We start from the raw sequence: 16,001 nt of genomic DNA, 5'->3' as shown, positions 1-16,001 counted from the left end.
ACACCAAACATTTTGACATTAGCATGTTGCTAAGCTAACAGTGTGATACTAATAAGCATAGAATACATAACACACACAAACATTGGGTAAAATATTAATTGTTTTACACAGGCAGTTGCCTTCTAAGGCACCTTCCTAATTGAAATAGAGCCTAACTCACAATTAATACCAAAACAGTTTGACATTAACATGTGGCTAAGCTAACAATGTAACACTAAAAAGCATAAAATACATAACACACAAATATTGGGTAAAATAATTTTTTTTTTTAAATAACACTGAACTATTTTATAAATAATTTTAAATTTTGAATTAAATATACTGTACGTTTTCTTAAAATAATATTTCTCCCGTTGTGTCCAACATCTTGAAAGGATATTCGCTAGAGGAGTGCGATTATGATGTCTTAAAATACTGCCTCAGTAGGCAGCTCCATATGTCTAAAATGGTTGTATTACAATTCTAAAACCTATGTTGCCTATGTTTTCATGTTGTTTGAAATGTAGCTTGTAGTATGTTTTTCATGTAATTTGTAATTTGTGTGTTTTCAGAATGACATCTTGTTAGCCTTTCATTTTTCCTTGCTGTCTAATTACACTTTAGGGATGTTTTATATTTCAAGGCTTTGTGGAAATCCTGCATTAGTGCAAAAGAACACATCTAATAAAATACTGATGCTTAGAAAAAAGTATGGCATGAAAATGTGCTTTAAATGCCACCATGATGTGTGTCACATTGATTTTACACTTTGACAAGCTTTATTTGCCATTACCCAATGCCTGTCTGGTTGCCGCTGTCAAAGAGGGACCAAATTACACAATCGTGCTGAGAAAGCGCAAGGTGTGAGACTACGAAGTCAAGTTATACTTCCTATACATGCACACTGTAAAATACTGATTCACCTTGACTGCATTTGTGGGCCTATATCATTGAGATGAGTTTGTATTCTAGTAGCTGGATACTCGGTAAAAGGTCCATTGAGACAAAAATAAAATTATGTAATTACTTCTACAATTGGTTGTCAACACCAGTTAAGAACTCATTATGGCATAGTACAATATAATTTGTAATTATAAAACCTATATGTGCATGAAAGAGATTTCGGATTTGCTGTTTATGTACCTCAGAGATGTTCTGACATAAATTACCTATTTTCATGTAATTTAAAACAGGAAACTGTAGTCACATCTTAAAATGCTCTTCATTTCAACTTGAGGGTTGGTGACTTAAAGGGCCACGTCTGGGGCAGCTGCTTGGCAGAGGGCAAGAAGGCAAGGTAAATTTAATCTAGATTAGTGGCTGTGGATTACATCTTCCGATATCGCGTGCTGCAATGGGAATTGGTGAGTGAAATTTGCATGCCACTCCCCCGGGCATACAGGTATAAAAGGAGCTGGTATGCAACCACTCTTTCAGATTTTCTCTTCGGAGCCGAGCGGTTGCATTCAGTGCATTGAATTCAATTCAAACTCAGTTCTCTTTACCGTTCACCTAAATCTGCTGGATTTATGGTGCATTTCAGCAGCTTCTCCCCCTCTGCACCTGTGGAGTGCAGAGAAAGCCCCTGGACACTTCGGCAGAGCAAAAGAGTATATTCTAAAAGAGTATATTTTCTTTCTAAAAGAGCGGCGCACACGGAAACGTCTTTTTAAAGATGCCTTAAAAACCTACTTCCACATCTCGGTTTTACCACAACACAGACCATTCCTGCGGTTTGCTTTCGAGGGCCTAGCGTACCAGTACAAGGTCCTCCCCTTCGGCCTGTCCTTGTCCCCTCGCGTCTTCACGAATGTCGCAGAGGCAGCCCTTGACCCGCAAAGGGAAGTGGGCGTCCGCATTCTCAACTACCTCGATGACTGGATGATCCTAGCTCACTCTCAAGAGTTACTGTGCGCACACAGGGACCTGGTGCTCAGGCACCTCAGCCATCTAGGGCTTCGGGTCAACTGGGAAAAGAGCAAGCTCTCCCCAGTACAGAGCATCTCTTTTCTCAACTTGGAGTTGGACTCAGTCTCGATGATGGCATACCTCACGAATGAGCGCACACAGTCAGTGCTGAACTGTCTGAAGACATTCAGACAGAAGACAGCAGTTCCACTGAAACTTTTTCAGAGACTCCTGGGGCATATGGCATCCTCTGTGGTTGCCACACCGCTCGAGTTGATGCATATAAGACAGCTTCAGCACTGGCTTCAGACTCAATTCCCGAGATGGGCATGGCGCCGCAGGACACATCGCGTGGTTGTCACGCCGATCTGTTGCCGCCTCTTCAGCCCTTGGAACGACCTAGCATTCCTATGGGCAGGGGTTCTCCTAGAGCAGGTCTCCAGGCACATCGGGGTTATGACAGACGCTTCCAAGACGGGCTGGGGTGCCGTATGCAACAGGCACCTGGACTGGCCCGCGGCTGCGTTGGCACATCAACTGCCTCGAGTTGTTGGCAGTACTGCTCGCCCTGCGGAGGCTCCGGCCATTGATCCAGGCCAAGCACGTGTTGGTCCGGATGGACAACACAGCGACGGTAGCGTACATCAACCGTCAAGGCGGTCTACGCTCCCATCGCATGTCACAACTCACCCGCCGTCTCCTCCTCTGGAGTCAGCAGCGCCCCAAATCACTACGAGCCACTCACGTCCTGGGTGACCTCAACACCGCAGCGGACGCACTGTCATGACAGGTTATGCTCAGGGGAGAGTGGAGACTCCATCCCCAGGTGGTCCATCTGATTTGGGGTTAATTCGGTCGAGCACAGGTAGACCTGTTTGCTTCCCGGGAATCCTCCTACTGCCCGCTTTGGTACGCCCTGACCGAGGCACCTCTCGGTATAGACGCGCTGTCACACAGTTGGCCCCATGGACTACGCAAATACGCATTTCCCCCAGTGAGCCTACTTGCACAGACCCTGTGCAATGTCAGGGAGGATGAGGAGCATGTCGTCCTAGTAGCACCCTACTGGCCCACCCAGACATGGTTCTCACTCCTTGCGAAAGCCCCCTCCCCCCGGCAAATTCCCCTGAGGATGTACCTTCTTTCTCAGGGATGGGGCACCATCTGGCACTCACGACCAGACCTCTGGAATCTCCACGTCTGGCCCTTGGACAGGACGTGGAAGACCTAAGTGGCCTACCACCCGCGGAGATAGACACGATCTCTCAGGCTAGGGCTTCCTCTACGAGGCACCTGTATGCTTTGAAGTGGCGTCTGTTCGCTAAGTGGTGTTCTTAGAAGACCCCCAGAGATATGCAGTTGGATTGGTGCTTTCCTTCCTGCAGGAGAGGCTGGAGAAGCACCTGTCCCCCTCCACCTTGAAGGTGTATGTAGCCGCTATAGCAGCACACCACGACACAGTGGACGGTAAGTCCTTAGGGAAGCATGACCTGCTCATCAGGTTCCTGAGAGGCGCTAGGAGGTTGAATCCCTCCAGACCGCGTCTCATCCCCTCATGGGACCTCTCTGTAATCCTTCAGGGTCTACGGGGAGCCCCCTTCGAGCCCCTGGAGTCAGCTGAGCTTAAGGCACTCTCTTTGAAGACTGCCCTCCTGACTGCACTCACTTCCATCAAGAGGGTAGGGGACCTGCAGGCGTTTTCTCTCAGCGAAACGTGCCTGGAGTTCGGTCCGGGCTACTCTCACATGATCCTGAGACCCTGACCGGGCTATGTGCCCAAGGTTCCCACGACCCCGTTTAGGGATCAGATGGTGAACCTGCAAGTGCTGCCCCAGGAGGAGGCAGACCCAGCTTTGGTGTTGCTGTGTCCGGTGCGTGCTTTACGCATCTATTTGGATCGCACGCAGAGCTGTAGAAGCTCCGAGCAGCTCTTTGTCTGCTTTGGTGGACAGCGGAAAGGAAGCGCTGTCTCCAAAACAGAGGATCGCTGACTAGGTCATTGACACCATCGTGATGGCATATCACGCTCAGGACGCTCAGGAGTGTAGCGGCCTCCTGGGCCCTGACCAGTGGCGCCTCTTTGGCAGACATCTGCAGAGCAGCAGGCTGGGCGACACCCAACACTTTTGCAAGGTTCTATAATCTCCAGCTTGAGCCGGTTTCGTCCCGTGTGTTGTCAGGTCCGAACAGGTAAGTTCCGGGAAAGCTGGCCAGGTGTACCACTTGCGTATAGTGCCTTTCCCCTCCCATGAGGTGAAGACGTGTGCCTTTGACTCCCAGTCGTGTTCACAAGTTGTGATCCTTGGATGACTTTCCACCTTAGTCCTGTGGCAGACGAGTTTGCGGAGAAACTTGCTGCCGGCCCAGTACATGTGCTAACTAAGCCCTGTACTGGTGTAGTTTAACAAATTCCACTCTTTTTGCAGAGAAAAAAAGAGGAAAAGAGGCCACGGCTGGGCTAGCCTGTCCCTATTTGTTGGGCAGTCGACTTGCTCCCAAAGGACCGATCGATGCTCATAAGAGCGTTGGGGGAGGTTACGTGACGGCCTGGTGCACTGGCTACGAGGCACACAGCGGTCTGCTTGTCTCGCACCACCAGTCCACATAACACAGTTCAGCTAGTTGTGCCATTTTGTATAGGGACCCGTAGTGTCACTACATCGACACAACGTCGAGTGAGTGACAGACAGGGAACGTCCTGGTTACTTTCGTAACCTCCGTTTCCTGATGGAGGGAATGAGATGTTGTGTCCCTCTTGCCACAATGCTGAACTACCCACTGAAATGGCCGGGACCTTGTCTCGGCTCCTCAGCACAAAACCTGAATGAGTGGTTGCATACCACTCACGATTGAACTGAACGAGTGCACATGTCAATGAGGAAACACAAAACCAAGTGCATTCACACAACAAATGACAAGACACAAGAACACTGGCAATGAAAACCAAACAAAGCCATGTGTTCACACAACATGACAAAAAACATGAGTGTCAGAATTCAGGGTGACGACCACTTCACAGAGGTCAGGCATGTAGGCGGCCTCTGGAAAAGGGTCAGACAGGGTGGTGGTGACCGCTGGACATAGGTCAGGCAGGCTCGGGATAGCAACCGCAGGTGAAGGGTCAGATTTGTCGACAGCAGACGCTGATGAAGGGTCAGATTTGGCGGCAGTCAGTGGGAACTGGACAGACCCGTTAATGGCCACAGGGAACTGGACAGGCTCGTCAACAGCCATGGAGAACAGGACAGGCTCGATGACCACCACGGGGAACTGGACAGGCTCGATGACCACCACAGGGAACTGGACAGGCTCGTCGACACCAGCGGGCCCCTCCGCCTCCTGTTGGTCACCAGCGGGCCCCTCCGCCTCCTGGCGGTCACCAACGAGCCTGGCTGCCTCATGCCGGTCAGCAGCAGGCTCAACAATGGGGGCTGCAGCTGAATCGATCCTCCTCCTCGTGCATATCTCTCATGCCTCTGGAACCTCACTAATGCTTCAGTTGTTTTAATCTGCACCTGGTCAGCGAGACGATCTTCTCTTCTCCCTGTGTGCTACAGCAGAAGAAACCCTTGCAAGCACTTCCGTGTTTTCACAGTGGTGTGTTTCTGCCTGTTTAGAGCCCATTCACTGAAGATAGAAATGTTTCACTAGTGTTTTTCACCTGCAAGCGATATCCCTCTGGCTGACGGGCTTGAGCGCTGTTCCCTAACAGTGCCCATTGAGACTGATTACATTCACTGTGGACGTATATGAAACTCATGACGCTTGCCTCTAGTGGCTCGCTTTCGCTCTGAAAGCTGAAGCCGGTCCACTCTCTTCATGCTAATGCTCCTCTTCGGCTTCCGAGGGATCGTATGAGTGAGACACAGGAGGAGAGGATATTGAGCATGAAGATTTTAGGAGGGTTTGTGCAGGCTCAAGCTTTTTTCTCCATATTAAGCATTTGGCCATTCAGTACGAACACTGTGTATAGTGGGCCGAAGCCTTGCTGAAACTGCACCCACTGAGATTGATTGTGATCATGGCAAACACGTGAAACTCAACACACTTCGTTCTCTGCAAATTCTTTTGTTTTGAAAGCCGAACACACTTCCCTATCCTCCCACTATTGCTCCTTTATCATTGCGGATACATGAAACTCAACCATGTCGACTTAAAAAAAAAAAGATGGACGAGTGACTAACGCATTCAGTAATTCTCCCATGCTTGACAAGGTATAAGCTGGGGAAAACCCTGCTAAAAAAGTGAAAGGTGTTCACCTTGTCGTCGTGCCTTCAAGCTTCGTCGCTGGTTCTGTCCTTTCTGGAATTGCATGTTTTGACGCAACGAAGTGGCTGTTGACTTCAAGTGGCAACTTTTTTCTCATTGGTATTCCTCCTGGGGTAAAGACCCAAAGCATTGCCCTGTGTAGTCGATACTGTGACTGGGTCTGTCTAAGGCCATTCTTAAGCTGAGGGAAGGCTATGTGCTAAGTGCTGGCAATCCCCTTTAGGGTTCAGGTTGTTACCCTAAAAACATTCTCTCCCCCTCCCTTGAGTTTACACATGCTCTACCCAGTAAGGGCTTTGAGCAAATATATTGACTGAACGAGTCAATTCATGTTGATTGAACAAATGTTCATCTGCTTTGGAGGCCGCTACAAGGTTTTGCCATCTCCAAGCAGAGTAGGTCATCTAAGCCATTGCCTTCGCTTTTGAGAGCACAGGCATACAATGTCCTATGGGTGTGGAGTTCATTCTACCAGGAGCGTGGCCTCCTCTTGGGCATGGGTAAAGGGTGTGTCTTTACAAGACATTTGTACGGCTACAGGTTTGGCTTCCTCTAACACCTTTACCAGGTTGTATAACCTGCAAGTACCTTCCCTCTCTTCTCAGATTTGATGTTTGATGGTTCTCAGAGAATAATGGTTAGTTAATGATCACTACAGTTGGTTAGTGTGATTGTCTGGTCTCAGGTGGGAATATATACTGTAGCTCTCTATCTCCAGGGTATGATGAGAGTTTGTAATGTTCACTACCCTGGGTGCAAGTGACATTATTTATAGCCCATTGCATGTGGTCTCCCCTGCTCCCCTTTTATCCTCTATAGTGCTCAGATATGTTGTGACATTGGTCTACTCACCAGTTGGTTAGTGCCTTGTCTTGACAGTGAATCGCTGTGACCGGGTTCCCTAGTCACTCCCTTGGTTGTGCAAATGTCTCTTTCACTACCCTGTTGGCTAGTGGACATTGCTGGTCAGTAGCACGATGTTATTTCATACGATCCCCTAGTGCCAGCTTTTCTGATGCAGTGTGGAGTTTGCCATGCTGGGGGACCAACCTACAAAATACAACTTAAGCTGGTGACCAGCAATGCTGGATTTTTTAGCAGGGATAGATTACTTTAATACTGCTTTTATGTCCTTTTTAGAGCTTGAAAGTTTTGGACCCCATTGACTTACACTTTTGGACAAACACACCTCATACAGTCTTCAAAAAATCTTTGTGTTCCACAGAAGAAAGAAAGTCATATGAGTTTGAGACAGCATGATTAAATAGTGAGAGAATTATTAATTTTAGATGAACTATTCTATTAAAATTCGAGCTGCCATCATGTCTTGGAGAATGAATTTGAGAAAGCAATTCAATAGACAAGCGATCTAGAGAGCACGAGTACAGTAGGTTGTATGTGGTCTCTGTCAGCTGACCTTGAGTGCATCTTTCACTTCAGTAGAATCTCAGCCGCAGCACTGCAGGGGAACATGCACAACACGCACATTCTTTTCAAACCGCTGCCAAGTACATTAACATTCCCCAGGCTTTCCCAAATTTACTGTCCCATACAGCAAGACCATTTTTCTGAGAGAGCCCTTTGCTCTTCTCCACTGTTGGACATTTTTTTATTATTATTAAATCTGTAAATAAAAACAATTGTATTGAATTAGACATTTGCATTTGAGATTGTTTGTGCTCCAAGTCAACAAGCTTCAATGAAGTCTGATAAACAAAATCAGAAGTGTGCCATAATATTTTGGGGTGTTCTTTGAAATGTGCGCTCTCTCTCTCTCTCTCTCTCTCTCTCTCTCTCTCTCTCTCTCTCTCTCTCTCTCTATATATATATATATATATATATATATATATATATATATATATATATATATATATATATATATATATATATACTAATGAAATAGACACACCGAGCATGTTATTAGATAAGACACCTTAATTAAATTTAAATTTGGGATTTCATTGGCTGTTTCTCAACACATAGGGCTCTATTTTCTATTATCCAATTTCTGTGAGAGCCCTAATTCAAAGCATAATTTTTCATGTCAGCGCAAACCAGAAGTGGGCGTGCGTGGGAGTGTTTGCGCTATCTATGAGTGTATGTGTGTAAACTGTGGGTATAATGTATGTTAATGCAGGGGTTTTCAAACTTTTTTATGTCATGGACCCCCAAATGTGACGATGCCCTTGCAAGGGACTCCCTTACTACAATCTAAAAGCAGCTATGTATTTTAATGTACTGTATAAAAACTAATTTTTATAATATAAAAGGCATGTTTAAGCCATATTTTAATGTAAATACGTCACTAATGCTGTTCCAAAAACATTTTTAATTTTTTTTGGCATTGTACTAAAGCCAAACATTTTACAATTCTTTGTAGCTTCTTTTGTTTTCAGTATTTTCTGTGAATCTGGAAAATATGAACTCAACAGGGTACTATTACAACACAACAGTAAAACACTGGTAGGTGTTTAAACCAAAAGGAAACTTGTATGCCTTTATGGAAACATATACTTGGATCAAACCAAACAAAATGAATACAAGGTTCACTGTACACAGTTGTGTCACAGTTTGTCAATGCATAGTTTTGTTTTAGTATGCCAGGGGCTTGTCACTTTCCACCTCCAGCTGTGCGCTATGCTTGAACTTGAAGAAGAATTACTGAACCAAAAACATCTAATGGAATAGAGAAAGCACTATCTAAAAGCAGACCCACCTGAAATATGTTTAAACTAAAATATGATTCTTAGGATCCAATACAGATAAATGATAGCATTTGGAAAATATTCACATTAACTCAACAGGGTATTTTTTTTTTTTTTTTAATGCAATATTAAAACACTGGTAAATGTTTGAATCTGAAGTGTAACATTTGCCTTTATGAAAACAAACATAAAAACCGAACACATGGTTCACTGTATCAAGAACTCCTAAAGGGATGGATGAGCTTGGTGGCCATTGGTCAATGCGTGGCTTAATTTTAGTGAGAGCCAGGTGCATGTCGCTTTCCACCTCCAGCTGTGTTGAAGTATTTTGAGAGCTGAGCATCCAGCTTCACACAAGTAGTTTGTGGCAAATGGTAAAAGAGCCTTGATTGCCTTCTCAGACAAAACAGGATAGTCACTTCTCACAGACATCCAAAACTGTGACAGAGGAAGGTAAGGGAACTTTATTTTCATTTCTCCCTCATTTGATAATTCAGTCTGTTTCTCCTGAGCTGCTAGATTCAGGTTAGTGCCTACCCCGGGTGCAAAGGGGTCTCTAATCCAGTCCCTCAAAAGTAAGCCCTCAAAATCAGACCCCAATTTCTTATAGAGTAAAGCAAAGAGTCTGTTTCAAGGAGTGCAATTTTACATAGTCAAGTCAAGTCAACCTTTATTTAGAGAGCACATTTAAAAACAACAGAAGTTGTCCCAAAGTGCTTTACAGGTCAAACAAACAAAATGAAAGTTATATAAAAACAGATTGATTTAAAGTTAAATATAAAACATAATAAAATAAATAAAAACCTTTCAAATACAACATCATTTATTTATCCATTTCAAACTATTCAATGAACTATTCAAAAGCTACAGAACAAAAATATGTTTTTAAAGAAGATTTAAAAATGGCTAATGATGAAGCTGACCTCACATGGAAAGGGAGACTGTTCCAGAGATTAGGACCTATCACAGAAAAGGCATGATCACCCTTAGATCTATAGCGGCAACGAGGAACCCTCAGTAAAAGTTGATCAGAAGACCTGAGCGCTCTGGTAGGGGAGTAAAGGAGGAGAAGGTCACTGATATATTGGGGTGCGAGACCAGATAGTGCCTTGTAGACCCTAAATTTCACTGGAAGCCAGTGTAGAGATGCTAAAACCGGGGAAATGTGATCTCTCTTTCTTGACCCTGTTAAAAGCCTAGCTGCCACGTTTTGAACTAGCTGCACGCGGGAAAGCGCAGTTTGGGGAGACCGATGTACAATGAGTTACAATAGTCTAACCTTGATGTAATAAGTGAGTGGATCACAATTTCCAAGTCTTTATAGGAAAGAAAAGTTTTATTTTAGCGATAGATCTCAGGTGGGAAAAACTACCCTTGACAACAGCACTGATCTGCTTATTAAAAAGTAATGATGAGTCTAAAATCACTCCAAGACTCCTCACATGATCTTGTACATTTGATGACAGAGGACCTAACTGGGCAACCAGGCCAGGTAAGGAGGATATGGAGGAACCTAAAATCAGAACTTTTGTAAAAAAAAAAAAAAAAAAATTGCCAGCCATTGTTTGATATCTTTGAAGCAATTTAGGGCGTTCTCAAATGAACAATTCTTGTCTATTCTCACTGGGAAATAAAATTGTGAATCGTCAGCATAACAGTGATAAGATATGCTGTACTTCTGAAAAACAGAGCTCAGAGGAAGCATATACAGTGAAAATAACAAAGGTCCTAAAATCGACCCTTGAGGGACACCACATTGTAATTGGGCTGACGTAGAAGAAATATTCCCTAAATTAACAGAGAACCTAGTTCACAGTTTTAACTACATCCATGAAAACCTGATGAAAATTGCCATCAATATGTTTAGCCGCAAGAGCCTCGCAGTGAAGCATACAGTGTGTGGCAACTGCATTGGAGCTTTTTCTTTAATCAGAGCAATGACAGCGCTGCACTTGCCAATCATGGTGGTGGCACCATCGGTACACACTCCAACACACCGAGACCAGTCGACTGAATTGTCCGCCATCTATTTATCTATCAAATGAAATATGTCCTGACCCATAGTTTTGTCTTCAAAGGGTTTACAGAACAGAAGTTCATCGACAAATTTGGCCTGATTGAGGAAATGTATGTAGACCATAAGCTGTGCTTGATTTGCAACATCAGTGCTCTTATCCAATTGCAATTGTTTCTTGATTTTTGTTTAGCGTTAAGTCAAACTGACATGAACTACTTGCGATTGAGGGATTCTTTAAAAAAAAATTCCATTGTTTACAGACAATACATTTAGCAGTTAAGCAGCTACTAGCTCCATTCAGCACACTACGTTCAAACATATACAGCGCAAACTATTGTGGGATGCGTACCTTATAAGGAATGATGGATGCACACAAAGCACAAAACTTCTTTCTCCTAAAAATAATAGAAATGCCAAATACAAATCAATCAATAAAAAAATAAACAATTTCCATGGGCTCCCTAGCTCCCCCTTGACAGTCCCAGAGAGGCCGATAGAGAACATACAACACAAACATTGCAGTCTATAGCAGCATAGGGGATTGCGGTCTTGAGCAGCATAGCCCATTTACACTACCAAATTCTTATGAATGGACTGTCTTCATTTATATCAATGTTGCTTAAGAGGAAATGGACAATATAATAGGACACAGAAGGTACAATAACCAGAGAAGAACCTCAGAATTCAATTGCACCTGACCAAGCCCATTAGCGCTTCGCGCACTCAGTTTTGGCAAACCCCTTGTGTCTAGTCTTAGCGCATTCTTGCACAAAAATATCAAAACTTCATGACCATGACCACTTACTTTTTACGTATGACGTATTGCAATGTGCTGCGCTTAAGGCATAACACTCTTAAAATAGGGCCCATAGTGTGCTGCCTAATTAGGTAGCATTTCTGAGTGTGCTCAAATATTATATTGGGTAGCAAAATTATTCTACCTTCTTAAGGCATGGCCACATTTACCTTTGCACAGTGAAATTTCGTGGGCGAAGAAGGCGTTGGTGGGTGTTGAGTGTGTGTGAAACCAGCCAAAAACTAATTGCCAAGCAACCTCTTTTTTTAAGCTGCACTTTGTACTCTGGGAGAGTGACGTTTAAAAGAAACTTGCCACTAAAATGATATCCTTGTCCATTCTTAATATTCAGTGCAGCTGTGTACAAAACACCGCCCGCACAGAGGCCAAGCGACTTCCTATTGATCAACACAGCGAATTCGCCTGTCAAAGCTCACCAAACTTGAACTCCATTTGAAATCTGAGAGGGGAAATTCTTTGCCACCAGAAGTCCATTGTGCAGATTACCATTGAGATGACTGTATTTTGCCCACAGAATTTCACTGTGCAAATGTAAATGTGACTGTGCCTTTAAAAATCATTTTGGCCAAAATTTGAGGCAACATATTATTTATACTTCATGCATAAGGCAACTGCATAATGCATTGCTACAAGCTCAGTAAAAAAATCAATTCAACAAAATTTGCCTGTTGTTTATAAGTATTTAAAGAAGCAGTAGGTAACTGTTCCATGTAATAGAATTAAAATATGTATGATTTCACCCAATATTTGTGTCTTCACAATTTTTGTGCTTATTAGATCTAATAGTAATCAAAAATATGCAATGAAAGTGAATTGAGGCTAACATACTGCCTAACATCTCATTTTGTGTCTATGAAAGAAAGTCATACAGGTTTGAAAGTTGGTGCATTAAAAAAGTGTCAAGTCAGCTACTTATGAGGTTCTATTTCAGTTAGGAAGCTGTTCATGTAGACAGCTGCCCACATAGACAGTGAGTCAGCTATAGGTTTTGACACACATCCATTGACAGCACTGGATATCTTTGAACCTATGGTCTATCGTATGAAACACTCTAAGGCCAACCCATTCTGATCACATCAAAGTATTCAAAGGGTGTACAGAACATTGTTGACGGTGTATTATACTGCTCTTTGACTTCCTCTCAGAACTGATAAATCATATAATCCCAAAGAGACACTCACCAGAAATTCACCAGGAAAGGGTGTTCGAGGTTCTGCATAATCTGTAGCTCTTTGAAGACATTGCGCACCTCATTGCGCTCCACACATTTGAGTTTGTTCATATACTTCATGGCATACATCTTCTTAGTGTCTTTCTTCTGAACAATGCATACCTAGAGAATAAAAGATGGGTAGCAAAAACATTTATTGTAAATGACCTTTAATCGCAATATAACAAACTTTTAGGTCAATAAGTCTGCCATTTCACCAAGGTAAAGGTCTGACAAAACAACAACATGATCACCCTGGAAGTCGGCATGTTGTTTCAGAAACTTCCAGTACCCTTGGATCTGCCACATTATGCCTACTCACCAACAAGCGGCATCACCTTTCAGACATTTTTGAATCGGCTCCAGCATGTTTGCCTTCCCTTGTGGTGCGACTGGAAGCACATTGCTTCAGCAGTGTGGCAGATCTGGGTTTGGATCCCATATTGAAACCAGGAAACAATTGCTTTCGCATAATAAGTGCCGACTGCAATTCGGAGGTTGCATTTTTCCCTCTAACATTACTTTTTAAATCCACTGATGGTTATGTTTAGGTTTGGGGTTTGGGGGATTCAGTTTATAAAATATGCATTCCTCTTCACTGTTTTAGAACCTGTAAAGTTGAAAACTGTAAATCTTGTTTCACAATTTGCTTTTGGCACCTCTCCGTGGACATTACACCCAAAAATTTAAGCTCACACTTACCAAAACAACACTTACTGCTTTGACCACTGGGGGCAGTGTTTTGAAGATTTTTGCAAAAGAAAACTCAACCTACTTCAAATACCTAAATGTAACCAAATATTCTAAAAGAGCACAACAATAGGGTTCCAGAGATAAAAATCCCATTCATTTTCTCCAAAGAGAAATGGATTTTTAGTGAAAATATATAAATCTTTTCAAGACAGACCTACCATGCGTTTAGAAATTGATAAGTCATGATATACAGTATCCTTCTGTGGAAGCCACAGTTAAGTGTGATTCAACTTTCAATAGCTGAATTCCCAGTGAAGAACTACACTACCCATAATCCTAAAGAAAGATCCACCAATCAGAGAAGTTATTGTTATCATGGAAATGGAAATCACAGTGACTCCCCAAACCCATGAATGACTATAAATGGTGGAATTCAATATTCTTACACTCTAAAACTAATTATATATTTGTATTTATCTAAATCTCCCGCCATAAACTTAGAATACAGTGTTCTTCTAATCAATCGTACCATATTTTTTTATTTAAATATGTTAATTGCAATGCTTCATGGGATTGTAGTTCATTCCCTCATAAAAGACATTTAGTGTAAGTCTCGTAAATTTAGCTTTTTGTACAATTGTCATGCACTTTTCTGGTTCAATTCAAACTTTGAAATGTTGAAACTCATCTCAGAGGTGATTGATTTGTTTCAAGGTTTAAAATTCTTTTTTTAAGAATTCTAAGAAATGTCAATGAACAAAATAATTGGAAAAAGTACTTTTGGAACCAAAAACTGTGGATGATCGCTGTTGTGTTCTGTTGAAGAGTGAACACAAGTAAGAATACCACAATGGAAAATTTTAGCTAGTAAGAGAATTTGATTATTTCTAGAGAATATTGGGCATTACTGGCATCGTCAGCTTGCCATACAATACGGTCAATATAATAGTAATGAACTGTCTTGAGGCCGACTGGCACTCTTAATCTTGAGTCAGTTAATTGAGTCCCTCAAATTAGGTCTTGATCTACAGTACCAATATTTCAAGCACAATCAATGTTGATTCACTTTGGCTTCAGTTCCATGAGCTTCAATTAAAAGTGTGTGTTTCTAGTGAATGTAAAGCAAAACTTACCTTCCCAAAACTGCCTTTACCAATGGCCCTCAAGATCTGAAAGTGGTCAAAGTTGACTGTGGAGAGATAACAAACCTCATGAGCTTTCATGCAGATACAGTATTTACCTTTCAACAGTATATTAGTGCATTAGGCCAATTAAAAGATCCAACTTCCCATTCGATGCTAGATTGTTTTGCATTAACTTGCATTACTCTGTCATTTCAAATATTGTACATTTGCCATTATACATTACATACAATGAAGTATGACATATTTACATGGCGGTATGACCAAGATCTTATATATAGAAATTAAATGAATGGTTTATCTATGTAAAATAACCAGGTAATGCATATTTAATTTATTCACATAATCCAGTGAATTAAATCATTTTCAAATGAAAAGTACATCATTTTATTATTTTTTCTTTTTATTTAGAATTTGATGAATGCATATCAAAAGCTAAGATTATTTATAACAAATGACTCAGTCTGGCATTTGTCCAAAACAACTTCACATCCTGTAGCACGAGTTAAAAACAAAAGATTCAAAACAGTAAAACATTATAAAATGGATAGTTGTGATTTTAAACTCATGAGAAAAATCAAACGTAGAGCCTCTTGTGTCTTATTGCCTCTTATAATTTAATTCATATAACAATAAAGTTGCTTATCTGACTCAAACAATTAAGCTGAAATTAATGCATGATGTGTCTTGAGAGGATAAAAAGACACTTTTGACTCTCAGCTTAATCTCACTGCACATAAAATGATGCCAAACTCAGTTTGACCTATGAATGAACCATGTCTCTCTGCTATCAGCCTGTCTATGTGATGCTGCAGTCTAAAGCAGTCTAATGGATGCTGACAGCAGAGTGCAAGACAACAATTTAAAGGAATAGTTCACCCAAAAATGAAAATTTGCTGATAATTTACTTACTCTCAGGCCATCCAAGATGTATCGGAGTTTCTTTCTTCATCAAAACGGAATTTAAGATTTGTAGGATTTCATTTCAGGCCTCCTCCTTTAAACAATACAAGTGAATGTCCTCCATTTTTTGACGGTCCAAAATGCATATTTAGGGTGCATCAAAATAATCTACCCGACTCCAGTCGACAAATAAAGTTCTTCTGAACACAAACGATTGATTATTTTTGGAAACAAAACAATACTTATATACCTTTTATCTACAAATGTTCGCTTCCATACATCTCTGTGACACGCGCTCATGAGAGGGATGAGGTATTCTCATTGGTAAGGTCACGCGTCACGTGGAGGAGGAGTCAGG

General features: G+C 42.1%; 1 protein-coding gene across 4 annotated transcripts in view; it reads right to left on the bottom strand.

The window, feature by feature from the left end:
• LOC127430671 (serine/threonine-protein kinase 32A-like) overlaps window positions 1–16,001 on the bottom strand; it is a 124,602-nt gene that overhangs the window by 66,785 nt on the left and 41,816 nt on the right. For all 4 annotated transcript variants that reach the window (XM_051680618.1, XM_051680619.1, XM_051680615.1 and 1 more), the window contains exons 3-4: window positions 14,732–14,787; window positions 12,877–13,028 (exon numbers count right to left, since the gene is read on the bottom strand). In XM_051680618.1, the coding sequence (XP_051536578.1) occupies window positions 12,877–13,028; window positions 14,732–14,787 (208 nt within the window). The remainder of the gene's footprint in view (window positions 1–12,876; window positions 13,029–14,731; window positions 14,788–16,001) is intronic.

The sequence above is a fragment of the Myxocyprinus asiaticus genome, chromosome 40 (assembly GCF_019703515.2).
Source record: "Myxocyprinus asiaticus isolate MX2 ecotype Aquarium Trade chromosome 40, UBuf_Myxa_2, whole genome shotgun sequence".
In the NCBI taxonomy this organism is placed as follows: domain Eukaryota; kingdom Metazoa; phylum Chordata; class Actinopteri; order Cypriniformes; family Catostomidae; genus Myxocyprinus; species Myxocyprinus asiaticus.
Note: the sequence above shows the minus strand (reverse complement) of the source record. Positions and strands in the feature narration are given on the sequence as shown.